The sequence below is a fragment of the Lagopus muta genome, chromosome 5 (assembly GCF_023343835.1).
Source record: "Lagopus muta isolate bLagMut1 chromosome 5, bLagMut1 primary, whole genome shotgun sequence".
NCBI classification, from domain to species: Eukaryota; Metazoa; Chordata; class Aves; order Galliformes; family Phasianidae; genus Lagopus; species Lagopus muta.
The window spans coordinates 47,788,833-47,807,491 of NC_064437.1; the positions used below are offsets into that span (position 1 = coordinate 47,788,833).

At 44.3% G+C, this 18,659-nt stretch overlaps 1 protein-coding gene across 5 annotated transcripts; it reads left to right on the forward strand.

The window, feature by feature from the left end:
- Positions 1-660: 660 nt before the first annotated feature.
- Positions 661-18,283, forward strand: ABCG2 (ATP binding cassette subfamily G member 2 (Junior blood group)). 5 transcript variants are annotated; one of them, XM_048945354.1, is made up of 17 exons: positions 1,553-1,567; positions 1,872-2,062; positions 5,344-5,627; positions 6,165-6,224; positions 7,426-7,540; positions 9,621-9,773; positions 10,453-10,610; positions 11,497-11,648; positions 11,938-12,054; positions 12,890-13,155; positions 13,715-13,797; positions 14,143-14,232; positions 15,570-15,694; positions 16,054-16,208; positions 16,550-16,639; positions 17,209-17,318; positions 17,936-18,283. In XM_048945354.1, exons 3-17 carry the CDS (start codon positions 5,347-5,349, stop codon positions 18,081-18,083), a joined length of 2,103 nt encoding a protein of 700 aa, XP_048801311.1. In that variant the 5' UTR covers positions 1,553-1,567; positions 1,872-2,062; positions 5,344-5,346; the 3' UTR covers positions 18,084-18,283. The 5 variants fall into 5 exon arrangements, with proteins under 5 accessions (XP_048801309.1, XP_048801310.1, XP_048801311.1 ...); XM_048945352.1 differs by having other exon boundaries at positions 661-2,062; XM_048945353.1 differs by having other exon boundaries at positions 661-2,062; positions 5,347-5,627.
- The last annotated feature ends 376 nt before the right edge of the window (positions 18,284-18,659 follow it).

Sequence of the window (18,659 nt, forward strand, 5' to 3'; positions counted from 1 at the left end):
TCCTCGGGCAAGGAAAACAGCATCCTAAGGAAAGTAATAGAGAAACACAGCTGAAAAAATTCTGACTGGTGATTCAGCTAGACAGAGCCACATCTGTGTTGACTGTGTGGTGGCAAGACCTGGCCCAAATGGAAAGCTGGACTCCAGGAAACACCCAGCACCCCCTGCAAATTGATGTTTTTGCAATCCTGTTACTCAGGTTGCGAAAAGGAGAGAAGAGGCCAGAACCTTCAGAAGATAGAGGAACTCATGGTACTTAGTAACTTCTCCACGCTGTGTGCTGTGGGACATGCAAGATGTCTGGCATGACCAGATTCTGTAAGAAAGGAGCAGTGTTCAAATTAGCCTTAACTGAGAATGATTCGGAGCTGTTGGAGTGAGTCCAGAGGAGGGTCACAAAGATGATCAGAGGGCTGGAGCACCTCCCATATGAAGAAAAATTGAGGGAGTTGGGCTTGTTTAACTTGAAGAAGGATCTGGAGAGACCTCATTGTGGCCTTCCAGTACCTGAGGGGAGCTTACAAGCAGGAGGTGGATCGATGTTTTACATGGTTTAAATAGTGATAGGACAAGGGAAATGGCTTTTAACTAGAAGAGGGGAGATTTAGATTAGCTGTTAGGAAGAAATTCTTTATTCAGAGGATGTTGAGGCCCTGGTATCGGTATGACAGAAAAATGCAGTGTTTGACATGGGGCTCTCCTTAGGCTTGCTGTGTCTCATGCCACAGCCCTGGCCACTGGTTTTTGTTCCTGTATGGGCAGAAATCTGCCTCAGCAACAGCATGATTTAAGTCAATTATGTCAGTAAAATGATACAGTTGGAAAATACTTCCTTCCTATTTCTTTGCTGCTGCTAGCTTCATTTGCAATTTTCCTGCTGCGGTCAGAAGTAAGAGAGCAGTGGTGGCACATCATGTGCCCAGAGCAAGGAAGAGCACTTGCCCTTCTTCCCAGACTTACCAGCTGGGAAGGAGATGAATTCTAAAGATCAAAAGCCCAGGAGCCCAGAGGAAGTCCAAAAGATTGTTGCTTCAGGAACGGGATGGGGGAAAGCCAGGACCTCCATCAGGATGCTTAAGTTGTCAGATCTGGTTCCTTTCCATTCCTTGGGTCTCCATTTCTATTCTGTCAGGATGTATGCAGGCACCATGTGGAGAAGTTCCTGATCACAGCAACTCACCTCTGCTTCCAAGCACACTGTCTTTTTTTTTCACTGTCCCAGGCACATGATGAAGGGTTGCCACTGCAGCACAGTGTAGGCTCCATGGTGTTTAGGATTGAAATACACTTGGACACAGAGAAATGTGCATGTCTGGTGAAGTAATAGGGCAAAAGTTTTCCACGTAGGCAGATTTTCCTTGAAGGGGGAACTTAAAACGCAAAGAAAACAAACTCAAGCCCACTTCTGCCTCACAGAGCAACTGAAAATAACATCCTTATTCAGCATGCCTGCACTGTGACCGTACCCATGGCTCTTGTCACACCTCTTTCAGTACCCTTTGCTACACTTGTTTCAGTATCCTCACAAACCTTCCTGGCTCTTGACTCCTGCCAGCAGCTGCACAAGGTACAGGTATCTGTTCTGCCCACTGCATTGGCATGTCTGGGGGCAGGCAGGCATCAGGGTGGGGATAGGTGAACCTTTGAAATTTTTATTGCTGGTATTTATTGGGTAGCCATAGACATGCTTCTGCTCATCTGAGCTTTGGACTCATCTAGCAAGAGCAGTTGTTAGGAAAATGCAACATTGTAGAAGCGCTGCAGAGTGCAGTCAGGTCAGAGGTAATTAATACAGTAAGTGACTTGACAGCGCTGATATAAGTTATCTTTACAAGCCATAAAGCAGGGCCTTTCCTGCACTCTTAACACAGAGGCTGGGGAGGGCGAGCTCGTTCCTGATGAGACAATAGTGCTTGGGAACAGGCGGCTGCGGAGAAACAGAGACAGCAAACCAGCGGAAATCCGACCGCCTCGCTTTCACACGGAGCGCGAACACGAGAGGCGGACAGCGGCGACCCGGGGCGGGCTGCGGGACCATCGGGGAGCGCACAGCTTCGGAGAGGTGAGACCGGCCGGGTGGCACTCTCGGAGGACGGCACCGCCAGGGGAGGTCGCGGGGAGATGCCCCAGCCCCGACGGCCGTTTGGTGGCTGCGGGAGAAAGCGAAGCGCTTACCCCACTCCCACTCCCACTCCCACTCCCACCCCTCCATCTCCTCCTCCCCCGACGAAGGCGCAGCACTACCCGGCGCAGCCCGCAGCATCCCCACGCTCGGGGGCTCCCCCCGCTCCCGGCCCCCGTAGCGGGGGCGGCCCAGCCCAACGGCACCGCCCCGGGGGTCGCGCAGCCGCGGCAGATCGGGCCGTGCTGAGCTGAGCTCAGGGCTCCCGCGTATCGGCGGGATCGTGTGACAGCGCCGGGCAGCCTCCGCCGTCGCCGCTTTATGTAACCCCGCCGTCCGCACCCGCTTATAAAACGCAGCCGAGGCAGCACCGCAGCCACAGCCTCGTGTCCGTCGCACGGAGCGCCGTGGAGTCCGGAGGTAACGGCGCGGGCTGTCCCGCTGGGGCTCTGTGCTGAGCGGGGCTCTGAGTGGGGCTCTGAGTGGGGCGGCACCGGCACCGGCACCGAATCGCGGGTTGGTGCTGGGGATGGGGTTGCCGCGGTCGAAGTGTGGCTGCCTGAGCCCACCTGTAGCCTCTGCTGGTCTTTTTCCTCCCTTCTTTCAGCTTTCTTTTATCCTTGCCTGTAGCCGCTCGGTGGTTTATCTTGTCAGTGTTTATCAGTAACTTTGCAAAAACACGTATAAAAAGGTCTACGGCGTTGTAAGCAGAAAGCTGGGCTCACTGGAGCAGATGTGAGGTTTACAAGATGGTCAGATGTTCAAAGGTCTAACAGGGTCTTTGCCCTTGATGTCATGGTCTGTCCTATGTCTTTTTCCCAATGTGTTGTGCAACCTTTCTCATACATAAGCTGCCTTGTGCTGATGTAACCAGCAGCTCCTTCATACTTCCCACAAACATGGCTTTCCCAGGAATGACTAGCCTCCAAGTATGGGATTGCATCCAAGTTAAACAACTCTTCCATCTATTCCTCCCCCCTCTGCCTCCCCGCTGCTTTTCATTTACTTAAACAGGAACGAAAACCTCTGCAACTTCTTGGGCTTACACAGAATTGAGGATGGCAGGAGGCGGTTTGGTCTAGCCTCCCTTGCTCAGGCAGGGCCACACGATACTCAGGACCATGTCCAAATGGCTTAAAATGATAGGAAAGGCATTTTGGGGTCCTTCTGTCTGCTTGTCTGTCTCTCTGGGCTTTTTTGTTTGTTTGTTTTGTTGGTTGCTTTATTTGTGTGTGGGGGTTTTTTTTTGTTTTTGTTTTTTTTTCATCTGGATGTTGGAACTCTGGTTTCTTACAAGGATGACCATCTCACTTTCTGAGAAATGCTCCACTTGTGCAGTGCTTGGTCCTACTGGTTATCATGCTCTCATTCCTTGGAGGAAAAAAGCGCAAACAATAGAAAAAAGATCATTTTTGGGTGCAGATAGAAGGGAAAGTATTGCTTGTGGGATACATCTGCCTTCTCACAAAGCCCAGCTAATCAGCAATGGGAGTTTTTGTGAAATGTTAGTTCTTTTTTTTTTTCTCCTTGCTCTTCATTAGCTTGGTGACAGCCTCGGCTTTCCGCAAAATCACTAGCGTAAGTTTTCCAAGAAACACCTTTGTGCTCTCAGCTAAAAGAGAAGTAAATGATTAGACTGCCCTGTGGTGGTGTAAACTGTTGCACTCAGTTTCTGGAAATGGTATGTAGTGTTGCCTTTTCCTTGCTGCAGCTGCCTGGAAAGGGGACAGCATGGTTTTCGACTGCGAGGACAGCTGGCTGAAAGGCAGGGTGTGAACTACAGAACTTAGGGGCTGCAGGGTTTCCAAGTTCTTCTTGTGTAACAGCTTTAAGCTTTTGTAAACAAGCGATGGGCTCATACTCATCTCTGCAGAGAAGGACCTGGAGGTCCTGATGGACAACAGGTTGGCCATGAGCCAGCAATGTGCCCCTGTGGCAAAGAAGGCCAGTGGTATCTGGAGGTGATTCTCCCCTTTGACTCTGCTGTGGTGAGGCCACATACAGAATACTGTGTCCAGTTCTGGGCTCCCCATTTCAGAAAGACAGGGATCTCCTAGAAGAAGTCCGGCGGAGGGCCACAAAGATAATAAAGGACCTCAAGCATCTCCTATATGAGGGGAGAGGCTGAGTATCCTGGATCTGTTCAGCCTGGGAAAAAGAAGACTGATTGGGGATCTGATTAATGTTAATAAATATCTGGAAGGAGATGGGAGCCAAATGAATGAGGCCAGGCTCCTCTTGGTGATGTAGTGATAGGACAAAGAGTAATGGCCTAAAACTTGAACAAGGAAAGTTCTGCACTAACATGCAGAAGAACTTCTTAACAATAAGGGTGATGGAGCAGTGGAACCAGGTTGCCCAGAGAGGTTGTGGAGTCTCCTAATATGGAGATATTCAAGACCTGTCTGAACGCCTACCTGTGTGAGCTGCTTTAGCAGAAGGGCTGGACTCCATCTCTTGAGGTCCCTTCCAACTCCTGCAGTTCTGTGTGGTTATGTGATTGGTCTCAGCCAGTTACACCAACAGAAGGAGAAGCAGCCCCTTGACAAAAGAGCTCTGTTGCTAGGACACTACTAATAGAGTCACTGCTAAGTGTCTGTTAATGGTTATACTGATTTTGATACGGTACTTATTATACAGGGGCTGATGCAGAGGTAGGAAGAGCAGCTCCTTCCCTTTGCTGTTTGCATGTTCTCCCTTCTGTGTGCTCCATCCAAAGCTACAGAAGCAGCTTATCTGCTTGAGTCAGGATGGTTTGTACATTTCCCTGTGGTTGCAAATACTGTATACTGCAGTATATATTTGTGCTTTGTTTTTTTTCACTGTATGGTGTATGAAGGTGAGTAAGCATGTTCTGTATGATGGAAGGGAGCTTCAGTCTCTTTAGGTTAAGAGTAGCAGTACGTGTTTGGAGTCCCCACTGTGTTAAGCAATACAGTGATCATCACAGATGGGCTTTTTTTTCCTCATTAGATGTTCTTTGAGCTAATGTCACTTCTTCAAGAGCATCCATGCCTTGTTCCTTGAGGTTGCATGTATTGTTCTTCATGTTCCTATGCCTTTGGGGACTGCTGAATGTCTTCCAGCACTGATGCCCATCCCTTCAGAAACTTGACACATGTAAAGATTGGAATGGTATACATGAACTTTTTCAGGACACCTTCTGCAGATCTTGTCTCACTTGTCTTCTTCCCTCTGTGTTTTTGTGTTCTTTGTTTCAGTAGATGGGAACTGCTCTAAACAACAGCCACCTCAGAAACCCTTATGCAGTTGAGTTTGACCTGTGTAACAAGGACATGATGGCGGACACATTTGATCATAGTGTCATTTCTGTTGGAGAAGAGGAAGAAGCCAGTTTCCAACGATCCCTTCCAACACGAGATTCCATCCGATCCCCTCGAGGCTCTGTTGTGAGTTTCCATAACATCCAGTACTCCGTTAAGCAGTCCAGTGGATTCCTATGTAGACGGAAGACTGTGGAAAAGAAGATCCTTCATAATGTTTAGTAAGTTCTTGCTTAACTAAAATGCCAAAGGGTGGAAATTAATCTGCTGCTGTGAATTGGTGATGTCCTTGTCATCTTCCAGATCCAGCTGTACTGGTAGAGAAATGACTGCCCTCCTGCCAGTCTGCAGTTCATGTGAGCACTTGCTAACATGCTTTAGGCATAAAAGCTGGGATATAAGTGGAGCAGTGTCAGTCATTGATGTAAGAAAATTAGGATCAAACTTGTGTAAACACTTCTGCCTGAAGATCTAAGGATTTCCTTAACTATGGTCTGAGCTGTGGTGAGAGGTGTGCAAGTAGCAGAGAGCCATTGTTTCTTCTTTTCCAGACCCTTTTCTTTTTATGCACAGCTCTAATTCTGTTCTTACTGGCAGTTTGGGATGAGAACGAAAAAATGCTTTCTGATTCCAGATTTAAGAAGATTTTTAATAATCTTGAAGTTTTCATTTCAGCAGTATTTTGTTCACACCTTACCTCTGCTATGAGCCACATGTGAACAGTCTTCCATTTGGAAATAACTCTTTCCTTCTTCCAGTGGCATTATGAAGCCAGGCTTGAATGCTATCCTGGGGCCAACAGGGAGTGGCAAATCTTCGTGAGTACTTCCTTTTGCTCTTCAGATGTCCAATCAGCTGTTCAAAGGGATGTGGGACTGTTAGGGTTGGGAGAGGATATCAGGGATCCTCAGGCTCAGACTGCGAGAAATCTGGCAATGCAGTTTGACCTCACATCCTGTCCCTCTGATGTCAGCTTTGCTGGAGTTCTTGTCCTGCGTTTGTGCCGCACCCTTACGATCTGTGGTCTGTGTCACTGTAGTCACCTTTGATAGTGGCCTGAGTCAAGATACCGGGGGAGCAGGAGTGACTTAAGCTCAGGTGTAGGCTCTGCTCCAGGCCTGTCATGGCATGGCGGTGGGAGCAAACACTCTCAGGGGTGGGAGGGAAGTTGTCACCTGTGAAGCTGCTGCAGCAAGACTTCCTCAGAGGCTCTGATGAATGGCAGAAGTAAGGTGTAATGTCGGTCTGTAGGATACCTGCTGTAGATCATCCATTACCCAGTCTAGATGTGGCCTGGTGGTAGGAGTGCATGTGCTCAGAATCTTTGGATGAAATCACAGAATACTTTGCAGACTATTTCCAGCCAGTACGGATGCTGTTTTCTCTCTTGTGTAACCATAGTAAAAGAGTGCTGTGTCATTCTTCCTTAGAGAAGATCAGGGACAGGTAAATATGGCCAGGGTTTACATAGGTGTGTCCTTGTTATGATCCTTGATCTTCCCCTCTAGGAAACTGCCAGGTTTCCAAGAACTAGGCTCCATCAGGGCAGTGTTCACTGAGCTAGCAGACAGTCTGGCTTCTAATTTACAGTGAGAAGAATCCAGACATATTTGAAAACAAAACTACTTTATAAAATTAATCTTTACTCCAGTCTTGTTTATACCCATTTGGATTAATTTCCTTGAGATCAAAGTAGTTTCTTCTGTGCTCCACTGGCTGGAAAGCAGACTGCAGCTGCTTGGCAGGGTGCTTTTGTGTGCGTCTGTGGTTAGCTGTTAATATGGAGCCCAAGCTAATGTCTGTAGGGGGTTCCAGCTGTGAGGGTCTGAGTACTGCAGAATTGCTGTGGCATACCTGGCACACGAGAATCCTGCAGAAGGCCCCAGAGCAGAGGATGCCCCTTTGAGAGCCCTGTGTTTGGAGTGCAGCAGCTTAACTGCAGTGCTGACTTGTGGTACTGGCTCAGTTGAGATAAAGCAGTTGTCATGGCAAAACCTAATGCCTGGTGTTTGTCTGAAGTCTGCTAGATGTGCTGGCTGCCAGAAAGGACCCAGCAGGCCTGTCTGGAGAAGTGCTCATAGATGGCATCCCACAGCCTCCAAACTTCAAGTGCATCTCAGGATATGTTGTGCAGGTGAGTAACTACCTTCAGTGGAGGCTGGGAGCTCTTGGGAGGAATAGCATAGCATAGGCTTTGGTGTAAAGGCTTTGAAAAATGTCTTCAATGAAAAGAAGGAGGTATTTCACTGGTGGGAGCTCATCGCTGCCTCATGAGTGAGAGATGGCGTCTTCTCTGGTGAGCAGCTAGGGCTGTGGTGGGACAGGAGCAGCTTCTCAAGAAGAAAGGCAGGGTTCTTTCACATAAGACAAGTCAAGCATGAGCTGTTAGTTTAGATAATATTTAATGACCCCTACAGACTTAATTTGGTAACAGATGTTAGTGTTTTCCTGTGATTTGAAAGGCAGAGGGTCAAACTGCTTACTCCAAATAAAGCATGAAGGTCTTGGTCAACCTAAAGCCACATGGGTGCCCAAGCCACTGTGCTTGTTTTCTGGGGCTCTGCCCTGAAGTTCCAGCAAAGATTTTAAAAATAAAAATTAAGTTTAAAAAAAGGTTGTGTGCTAGGAAGCTCTCAACACCTAAAATCTCTTATGAAATTCTAAAGCAGCTCTAGTTGGCAGAAGTAACTTCAAGCTCTTAGACAATAATTCTAGGAAGTAAGTAGATTCTTACTGTTCTTCCTCTGATTCTGGTTGGCTGAGGCAGAGCTTTGTTCCACTCGGACAGGAAAAGCCAGCTGAATCTGTGGAAGTGGGTGGGGGCCTGGACCAATAATAGACCCTCAAAGCCCTGGAGGAGCTGAGGGTGGCATTCTTGGCAGCTGTATGAACTGTGAAATGCGAAAACCATTCAGACTCTGACTGCAGGCAGATAGGAAATAGGCAGCTTTTCTGAAAGCTGCCAGCTGAGGGGCTTTTGAGCAGATGCATGATGAGACTGATGCTGAGTCTTTATCCCACAGGATGAATCCTCAGTGTTTCATCAATGGCCAGGAAGTTTCTTGCAAATGGCTCCACTTTGAGACATCTGTCCCTCTGTTGTCAAAAGCAAACAAAACAAACCATGAAATGATGGCCAACTAGACAAGGCATTAAATGGTTGCTCTCCCCTCCCACCCCTATGAGCTATTCCCTAAATAATGATGATATTGGTCATCTTGATAAAGATGACCCAGAGTGTCAAAACACATGTGAAGGCATAAATGCATACATCCATTTTATGCAGATGAGCATGTAGACCTGATTTAGATCTGGTAAATCATGTGTTATAAAACTGTTGATCTCTCCACTCCTGCCTTGCAAATGAGGATGTAATTCCACAGATTTGAAAGGTACCTGATTAACAGGCATGTTTCTCAGCTGCTGTCCAGTACTGCATCCCTTCTACCACTATGTGGTGGAATGAAGAGTTGATTCAAATACCAAAGCAGAGGAAATGGAGAGGCATAGAGCTCTTGATGGAACTAGCATCTGTTCTGTTGATGGTTGTTCCAGGTTGGTGTAGGCACGTGTTTGTCAGCTGGGTAGATCTGTTTCAAAGATCAAAGACAGTCAAAATGCACATGACTGCTGAAGCTTTGCTGGACTGAGGAATAAGGTGCTGTGCTCAGGAAGAATGGATACTAGAAACATGGAAAAAATGTGGGGCATCTTGGTGCAATAGTTTTGATTTTTCTGAGGACCAGGGAGGAAGCTGGGAGGAACTTGTTGAAAGCTGGGCCCAGCAGTTGCTTGTGACCACAGCAAGTCACAGCTTGTAGGTGGAAACTGAGCAGACTTGGGTGATTCCTTGAATGTCTCCAACCTGAACGCTGAGCACTAGCAGTGAAAACAGTTCCCTGCTCTGCCTTCCTAAGCCTTGTAGGGAAAGTGCAAAATTATGCACTTTACATTGTGAACTCTTGAGCCCAAAAACATGCTGAAGTGGTGCTGGGTGCAAGCTGGGAGCCTGTAGAGCTGTGTTTTCCATCTGACTGCTACAGACTGACCCTGAATTTTGTGTCTTGTACATTTTGAAGCAGGGGTTATGACTTAGTTCAGTTTTCCCAGGAGTCCACAAACAGCTTATTCAGTAACTACCATTTCAGGAACTCTGGTGCCCAGTCAGGTAGCTGAGAACAAGACTTTCACTTACCTATTGATATTGCTTTCAGGATGATGTTGTTATGGGCACAATGACAGTGAGGGAGAACCTGCACTTCTCTGCTGCCCTGCGGCTCCCCAGCTCCATCAGTTTTCAAGAGAAGGAAGAACGAGTCACACAGATAATTGGCGAGCTGGGATTAAGCAAAGTGGCTGATGCTAAGGTGAGCAGTGAGAATACTCATCTTAGAAATCATACTACTCCTGGAAACTAAGCTGCTTGACTGTGCAGCATGGAGACTGTAGTGCAGCTGCACTCAGCTAAGCAGGAACCAGACAAGACCATACTGCACACATGAAATGAGTCCAGAGGTATGTGTATTTGTTGTTAAAAGAGGAAGATTTGGGATCATGTCCAATGTGTTTTATAAGCAGAGGGAAAACAATTACCTAAACATAGCACTTTGGAAATCTACTTGATAACTTCCTGGCTTTGTGGGACAAGACAAGGGAATTGTTTTTACAGTACTGACAGCTGTGGGGGATGGGAAGCTGGGATGTGATGGAGAAGTTCTGTGCAGACCTTATTCCTCCTAGCTGCATTTCTACTCTTAGTTTACTTGCTTCACTTGGGCAGCAGGTGACCTACCCATGAAAGTCATCCCTGGATACCAAAGTTACCTGTGCTCTGGTCTTGTTATGATTCTTGTCACTATCATTCTTGTTTCTAATGTCAGAGTTGCTAAGCACCTCTGCTTATTGCTCCCCAGTCCCTCACAGTGCTCTTTGAAGTCAGCCCCATCATCTGCTTTGGCCCTCTGGTGGAACTGTTGAAGGGCTGCTTTTCACAGGTGTCCTGAACACCATAGGAAATCTTTGCAAATGCCCAACTTCTGCTTGTAGGTGGGAACTGAGCTGATCCGTGGAGTGTCTGGAGGGGAACGGAAAAGAACCAACATCGGGATGGAGCTCATCACGGAGCCACCAGTGCTTTTTCTGGATGAGCCAACAACAGGCCTTGATGCCAGCACAGCCAATGCTGTCCTCATCCTCTTGAAGAAGTAAGAGTCAGTTCTTCAGGGCTCTGCTGGAATTTCTGTGTTTATTATATTAAAAAACTAATGCTGCTATGACTGAGTAGTTACAATTATTTTTAAGCAGTTAGACTACTGGTCTTTTAAGTGGTAGTAGACTCCTTAACTGGGTCTTGTCCAAAGCTTTTTGAAATTGATGGGAATCTTTTGACAGCAAGCATTGGATTGAAGCCCAAAAAGCAGATGTAGCTTGGACAACTTCCTTTTGCCACAGAGAGGGGTGGATTGTGAGGTCAAACTTTGAAATTGTAATCTCACATAATGAGAATGAATTCCTAACACTTCTTCTGGGTTTGTGGCATGTTTGATTTTCCTGAGGGAATGTTTTACTTTGCTGCTTGTGGACAGAGACTCTCATCTTAATCAGCAGGGATACTTTTTGAGCATCAGTGCTAAAGCACTTGGAAGTGAGTCTGACAGACCTGAGAGAAAACTAGTTTTGACTTTTGTAGAGAATAAGTCGTCAGCAGAAAAGTTAAGAGAAGTTGTAACTGGCCAGACTTTCCTAGCTTGCTGTGTAGAACTTGGCAATGCCATTGAGTGCAGTTGGATTTCTTCTGTTGGTCAAGTTGAAGCTTGCTACAGGAAAAAAATTAAGGACAGTTTAAATATAGCAATGGACTTAACCTTTGCTAGCCACATCATACTCTGTCTACCTGGATGGCAGCAACAGTCTCTTGAAAAGATGCTTGAAGGTCTTGCAGGCGCTATCTGACACGGTGACGGAGAGGAGGGAATTAGAGCTTTATTGGGCTTTACTTGGATTTGGGTACTTACTTTTTGCTTCAGCTAATATGACCACTCTGAAATGCAAACTGTGACGTATTTGAGAGAATTTTTGTTCCTATTTCAGGCTCTCTAGAAGAGGCCGAACAATCATATTTTCCATCCATCAGCCCCGCTATTCCATATTCAAGCTGTTTGACAGTCTGACATTACTAGCTTTGGGTAAAGTGCTGTACCACGGTCCTGCAAAACAGGCCCTGGAGTATTTTAGTTCTATTGGTAAGTCTTCTGTTCTATGAGCAAATGTAACCAGCTACTGAGTCTGAACTGTGGGTGGGTTCTCATCCCAGTGCTTGATCAAACTCTTGTGCTGTTTTGTCACTGTGATACTAGAGGTTGCACATAAATGATCTGAACAGTATTAGGTTAGAATAGGGGTAAAAAAATAATAAAAGAAATGTGGAAATGAATTTCCAGTCTAGTCTAGATGCAATCATAGGAGCTGTACAGTACAAGTATGGTGTGGGTTTTTAAAATTTATTCTTCCTTTTTTTTTTTTCTTTTCAAGGATATGAATGTGAACCATTTAACAACCCAGCTGACTTCTTCCTTGATATCATAAATGGTGATTCAACTGCTGTGGCAGCAAGCAAGGAAGATAACAAACCTGCAGACACAGGGAAAGGTAAACTGTCAAGGAGAAATTCACCATTGGCTTTTGTAGAAGGGAAGCTACATATGGTGACTGCAAAGTTTTATTCTCTGTGTTTGCTCCAATCTAAGAACATTTTACAGTCTTTATTTTTTTGCTAACAGATTTACTTTGCTTTGGGCTTCTTTAAATATCTCAGAACAACTTTAAAAGGGATTTTTTTTCTTCTCTCAATAATACAGGATAACAATGATAACTATTAGAAGTCTGTAAAACATGTAGGAAAGACAAAAACTAGAATTGCGTATTCACAAGAGACAGCTGAATGAAGATGTTTCAGTCATGTAAGGAACTTCTGTAGAGAAGAGGGCAGATAGGCATGGGAGTAATGAATTGTTGTGGCAGCAAGAAATACTAGAACTAGATATGAGAATAAACTCTTCTAGCAGTACAGTGATTGAAATGCTGGGAAGTATTTTCTGGGAGTGCTTTCAGTTTTCTGTGACTAAAGGATTTTACAGGAGCATAAAATGTTTGTAATGGTTCCTTTCAAGGGGAAAATGGGTCAAAGTAAATCATTGATTTCCCTAAAACTTAGTGAAGGTTTTTAGTGAATTTTTTAAGACTGTGGCCATAACTGTGCCACAAAGAACAGGCAGACGATGAGCGAGGTTGGATTAAAACTGCAGGGAAAAGTTCTCATTCCAACTGGTCTCTTCAGCTCAGAGTTTAGGCTTGAACAATGAAAATTCTGTAGCCATTCCCAATTACATTTTCATCCATCTTTTCATCCATTCTTTGGAGTGGACCTCTGTTGATGGATCATATCTGAAGGTAAGCGTGGGGTATAATATTTTGTCTTTCTTAGGAGTGAGCAATGAAAATGGAGGAATAGAAGAGAATGTATCCATCAGTGTGGTAGATACACTACACCAGAAGTATCTCAACTCCAGCCTGTATGAGAGCACAAAGGAAGCACTGGGGAAAGTGGAGATTAAACAGGAAAGAAAGAAGAAAGTATCCAAAAAGGGGCATGAGATTACCTATGCAAATGGATTCTTCACACAGCTGTATTGGGTGTCCAACCGTTCCCTGAAAAACCTCATTAGGAACCCACAAGCCTCAGTTGCACAGGTTGGTAACAATTACTAGAAGCTTCTGACTTGCTCTGCTCTCAGTCCCACAGTCTGCAGTTTGTAGAACAGTCTTCTGTTTTCGAAGTCAGCCTGGTGAACAAGAAGGTTGTGTGCCACTACCACTCAGGTTATTGTCTTTGAAAGAGAATTTCCATTCTAGTTCAGCAGAAGGACTACTGCACTGAATATTAGGAGTGGGGAAAATGCTCCATTATTTGGCTCACATGGGCAGCTTCCATAGTGACCATCCTTTTGTAGCTCACAGCTCACTTGACATTTCAAGCTGGGTTGTTCGTAGTGTGCTTCTGCTAACCTTTACTTAGCCAAAGAAGATCAGAGGAAGGAAAAAAGGGAAAAGGATAAACTGGGAAGACTTGACGTAAGGCTTCTAATAGTGATTGTGTCATAGAGGTCAATTTGAGATGGATGTGAATCTTAAACCCTGTACATACCCTAATGACTGACTATCTGTTGATTTGTACCTATTTATCCATCTAAAGGACTTTGTTTTTTTTTTTTTTTTTTTTTTTTCCCCCACATCTTCTTTTCACTTCTAGATTGCAGTGACTGTAATTCTAGCCTTGGTTGTGGGGGCCATTTTTTTTGGAGTAAAATTGGATGAAAGTGGCATTCAGAATCGGTAAGTTTGGAAACCCACACCTTGCTTCTTTCCTTGTCTCTAGGAAACAGGTTTTGGCCACAGAGAAGGCTTTGGGCTCTACTTCGACCACAGAGCAGAGGGTTGGGTTCACCAGCTTGAATGCGCTGTAGAATGGAATTGCCAAGGGTCCTGGAGGGACCACAGTTCCATTGAGCTTGCACATATGCATGAAGGAGATGTGCAGGGAATGACTAAGGAATAAACATTTGCAGATAAAATCTACAGTTGCACAGTTAAATATCTCCATTCTGTGGGCAGATGCAGAGACCTGCTGGTTTGGTGTTGGCCGTTTCTTCACTTCTGCACTGCTGTTTTTCTTTCTAGGGTTGGATCCTTGTTTTTTGTCACCACAAACCAGTGTTTTTCCAGTGTCTCTGCAATTGAGCTGTTCATCAGAGATAAAAAACTATTTGTGTAAGTAGTGATGCTCTTAGACCCTCTCCGGCCTTGCAGTGAGGGGAAGGAGAGATATCTTACAGGCTAACAAAAAAGATTTCTGCCTAACAGAGCTTGAGATTTCATTTCTTCTTCCAACGTTAGGATTTAATAGAAATGCTAAATGAGTCTGTAAAACAAGTAACTGAAATGCTAAGAGGTGATTGAAGGAAGGGAAAAGTAAAATGCTTTTACTTGCTTGCTGTGTCACAGTTTACTGAAAAGTGTCTTTTTTCCATTTTTGGTAACAGCTGTTTTTGAAGTCTGTGTGTGAATCCTGCAGACTGTGCACCCTGCCTCTCCTTTTGCTGGAAGGGTTGAAACAGTGTTTTGCAATGATCCCAGAGTGATAAGACTGCAAAGATTCTAGGAGAGTTCTTAGAAAATCTTCACAAAGGATGATCAGAAGAAAAGCTAGTTGGCTTATAAGAGCTCTTAAATTAATTATATCCTTGTATATGCATACATCTATATTAAATACATTACATATGTGTGTGTATGCAAATAAACATGTATAAATAAATGAGTAGATATACACGTATGTCAGAAATATAGTTTGGAATAACCTTCTGCTCATAAAAGAGCAAGAGACGTATCCTGTGCAGCAAAGAGGAAATTGGAGAGTTGTGCCTGGAAAACGAGTGTTGTGTTTCTCTGAGGTACTAGTTTTGATGTTTATACATCCACCCTGGCTTGCTCACGCTTGGCATTTTTCCTAAGGGCTGCTCAGAAATGAATCTCGCCCATGCTGACATTTTTTGCCATTCTGTCCTGCTTATTGACTGTGTCAGTGGGGATTTTGACACCTTACCACTTACAGAATCTTTTCACGAGCTCCGATAAGCAGCAAAGCAATCATAGTGACATTTAATTGCTCTGTGAACTGGAGATGAGTTGATGTCCTTAAGGTGCTTTCCCATTCTTGGTAGCCATTCTTTCTTGGAAACAGTTGTATGAGTTAGCTTTGGATGAACTGTTTTTCTAGTTACTAAATCTATTACTATCCCCTGCTTTTGTGTTCAGGTTTGTTCTTAAACTAAATGTTTGGAGCTTTTTTCCAATGTTATTTAGCTGTCACGTAACTTTCCACGCATTTCACTCATAGTGCTTCCACTATCATGGCTTGTGAGTTGGATCAGCCTTTGCTTTGTCTGGGAGTGGAAAGTGATAGTACAGAGAAAATAATCAAACTTTGCACTTTGAGTCAGTGGTAGAAAGAAAAGAAACCGAATCAGGATAAACCAGATACGCTTATTGAGCTTGCTTCTCAGATCAGCTCTAAACCTGTGCAACTCCCCTCCTTCCTGTCCTCACAGCCATCAGTACACCAGTGGATATTATCGTGTCTCTGCCTACTTCCTGGCCTTGATGTTAGGAGATCTACTGCCCATGAGAACTGCTCCAGCCATCATATTCTCGTGCATCACTTACTGGATGATTGGTAATGAATTGATGCTTTTGTTGAACCTGCCATCTGTCAATACATTTGATATCTGACTTAGCCAGAGTATAATTCCTCTATCTATAAATTGAAACAGACTAAACCTTCAACTGATTTAGATGCTTGGCATCATAACTTCTGAGGAGTTGGGGGCAGAGGTACCAGCAGTCTTAAGACAGGACCTGCTTGTCCATGTCTTTTGGTAATGCTCTTTGGGACCCTTAGAGCATTCACAGCTGCTGCCAACTCCAAACTAAACTTTTCTTCTTGCTTTCTGTGTCTTTTGTGGGAGTCCAGGGGTACCTCTTTGGGACTTGTGAGATGGCTTTTTATTGGACATTTTTCTTTCTGCTTGACAGGATTTCAAGCTGTAGCAGGCAGATTCTTCTTCTTCATGCTGGCCCTGGTAATGGTGTCCTATACTGCTACAGCCATGTCTCTGGCTATCAGTGCTGGGATGGAAGTGGTTGCTGTAGCCAATCTGCTCATCACTATTTGTTTTGTCCTGATGCTTGTAAGTAAAGCTTGTAAAGGTGTGTGCTGCTCTGGAGGAAACAGCCTTCAGAGTACAGATGGCTTTAGGATCCATACTGAGAGGACTGTCTCCTGTACCGAGCCAGCCCTAAGCATGCAGAGAATCCACAGTTCAGTAGCTCATCAGCCTTGTGCCTGCAATTTTATTGTTGCTATAGTCAAAGACTTGCCTCTACTTGTAATCATAGGCATAATACTGTGAAGAGATGAAGAGATTCATCCATCACAGTGTCCCTATATATCTGCTATAGTATCGGTGCAGGAATGTCATTGTTTGCAGTAAACTGAGTTGTGACTTACTAGTCTCTTGTTTTCTTTCAGATCTTTTCTGGCCTCCTCGTAAACCTCCCTTCTGTAATGGGCTGGCTTAATTGGCTCAAGTACTTCAGCATCCCTCGATATGGCCTTACTGTGAGTACAATGTAGCACTGGTCTCCTGTAGGGAAAGTAATTGCAGTGCTGTGTCTTAGAGAAGTTTGGGCATCACTGAGGTGTTCTATCTGTTGCTGAATGTGGAAGTGCTCCTTAAGATTGCAGTTAGCTCAGGGTACCAGTGCAAAGGAGCTGTTTGCTTCTTGCTTTGACTGACTGTCCCTCCTGCTTCAGTGTGCTGGTGCTGGGTTGTCTGCATGCAGACACAACTTCTGAAAGTGCAGATGGACTCAGATAAATGGGGACATATAGCTGGCAAGACAGAAATCCATGGCTACATCACTGAATTATAACTCTGAAGCCACAGATTCAGACACCAAACCATCCTGCATGTTGAACTTGGAGCAGATCCTCAGAAAGGTAGTAGTTAAGAACTTCAAAATAAGGGCTGGGAACTAATTTTTTTGAGTCACTCCGTTCAAGCCTAAAAGGTATTATCAGTCTTGGAATCATATATACATGTCTTCCATTCATCAGTTTTCTTTAAGTTGTTTCAGCTTTAGCACACTAAATCACTATCTGAAAAATCTGACACCTTTTTCCCCTAGGCTCTTCAAGTGAATGAGTTTAGAGATCTCTACTTTTGTGGTGACAATTCAAATGTTACAGTGTCTGTGGGAAATGCAAGCACTTGTCCATCAGTCACTTCAGGAGCAAGGTAAGTCTACCTCATGAAGATTCTTGGGCCTGAATTGTAATGGCTTGCTTAAGGATTAGCCAGCCTATTTCAAAACATTATATTACTCACAGGCTAACTATTCACAAGCCAGTCTCTTCAAGAATTTGTTAAAAAACAAAACAAAACAAAACAAAACAAAAAAAAAAGTGTGCTTTAGAATTATGCAGCCATTTACTCCAAATTGAAGTAGGGATGAAACTTTTCCTAAAAATAGGGAGATTTTTGTTTTTGTTTTTGATAACTTGGCTCTGGGTTATCAGTTTTATTAAGCAAATCCCAGAGTCAGTTATCAGTGGAAATACAATGTGTATACAATCAGAGTAGAAGTATGAAACAGTAGATTAGAAACATGCCTGTCCTTCAGAGCTTGTTAATATTTACAGACCTAGCAGCAGGTACAGCAGAGCCAATTCTCTTATTGGAAATGTTCTTTTTCCCCCCATGATAAGTTAAGTTAGTCTGTTTCTGTCATGTCTGTTTTGCAGTTATGGATAGAGGAATCTTAGTGCAACAGGAAAATAAAAGGAACTGCTTGAAGACCTATAGTATCTTGCACAACATAGTAATACCAAATTCTGCCCCTTGCTTTTTTGCAGGTGCTCTGGTGAAGATTACCTGATCAGCCAAGGAATCGCACCTACTAACATGGCGATGTGGGAAAACATAATAGCTCTTTTATGCATGACTGCTATTTTCCTTCTCATTGCCTATCTCAAACTCCGGTTTATGAGAAAGTTCACATAAATTCCTGCATTGCCTTTCTTCACAGCTTCTCAGGTCTTAAAACTACAAAGCTTATTAGAGCCTACTGGATGTGGCCAAAGATTTCAACTGACTTTACTGGACTTAAGATGGGAATCTTGCCCCATTGTTTCTGGAGAATGATCTCCATATGATTGTATGATTTTGTTTGTTAAGAAGAAATGTATTACTGTAAGATTCCATGGTTTTTGGTGTTTTTTTTTTTTTTTTTTTTTTTTTTCTGGTAAGAGAATATATTTCTCATAATTCCTTAGGTACTTACCAAATTTTATATTGTAGAGCTGCTGTGGCTAACTTGTAAAGGAAATAGGCACAAGGAAATATTTTCCTTTGAAGACATTTATGCTTTTATATGTTGCCCCTTCTAAGTGCCCATCATACCTGAGGAGAGCCAGAGACTCATTCGTAGTGTGTTGGAGATGCATTCAGGTTTGAAGTCTGTAAGGAGAATGAGCTCTCAATGCCAGGCAATAGTGGTTATGCTTTTTGTAGTTACTCCATGGAAAGTGTGTCAGTGGAGTAGGAGGAAGAAACGTTTTACTCAGAGGGCTGTGAGGC

Excerpts from the sequence above, each read along its gene's own strand:
- ABCG2 (XM_048945352.1), top strand. The coding sequence starts at position 5,347 with ATGGGAACTGCTCTAAACAACAGCCACCTCAGAAACCCTTATGCAGTT. Across the intron at positions 5,628-6,164 it reads AAGATCCTTCATAATGTTTA|TGGCATTATGAAGCCAGGCT; the intron begins GTAAGTTCTTGC and ends TCCTTCTTCCAG. Across the intron at positions 10,611-11,496 it reads GTCCTCATCCTCTTGAAGAA|GCTCTCTAGAAGAGGCCGAA; the intron begins GTAAGAGTCAGT and ends TTCCTATTTCAG.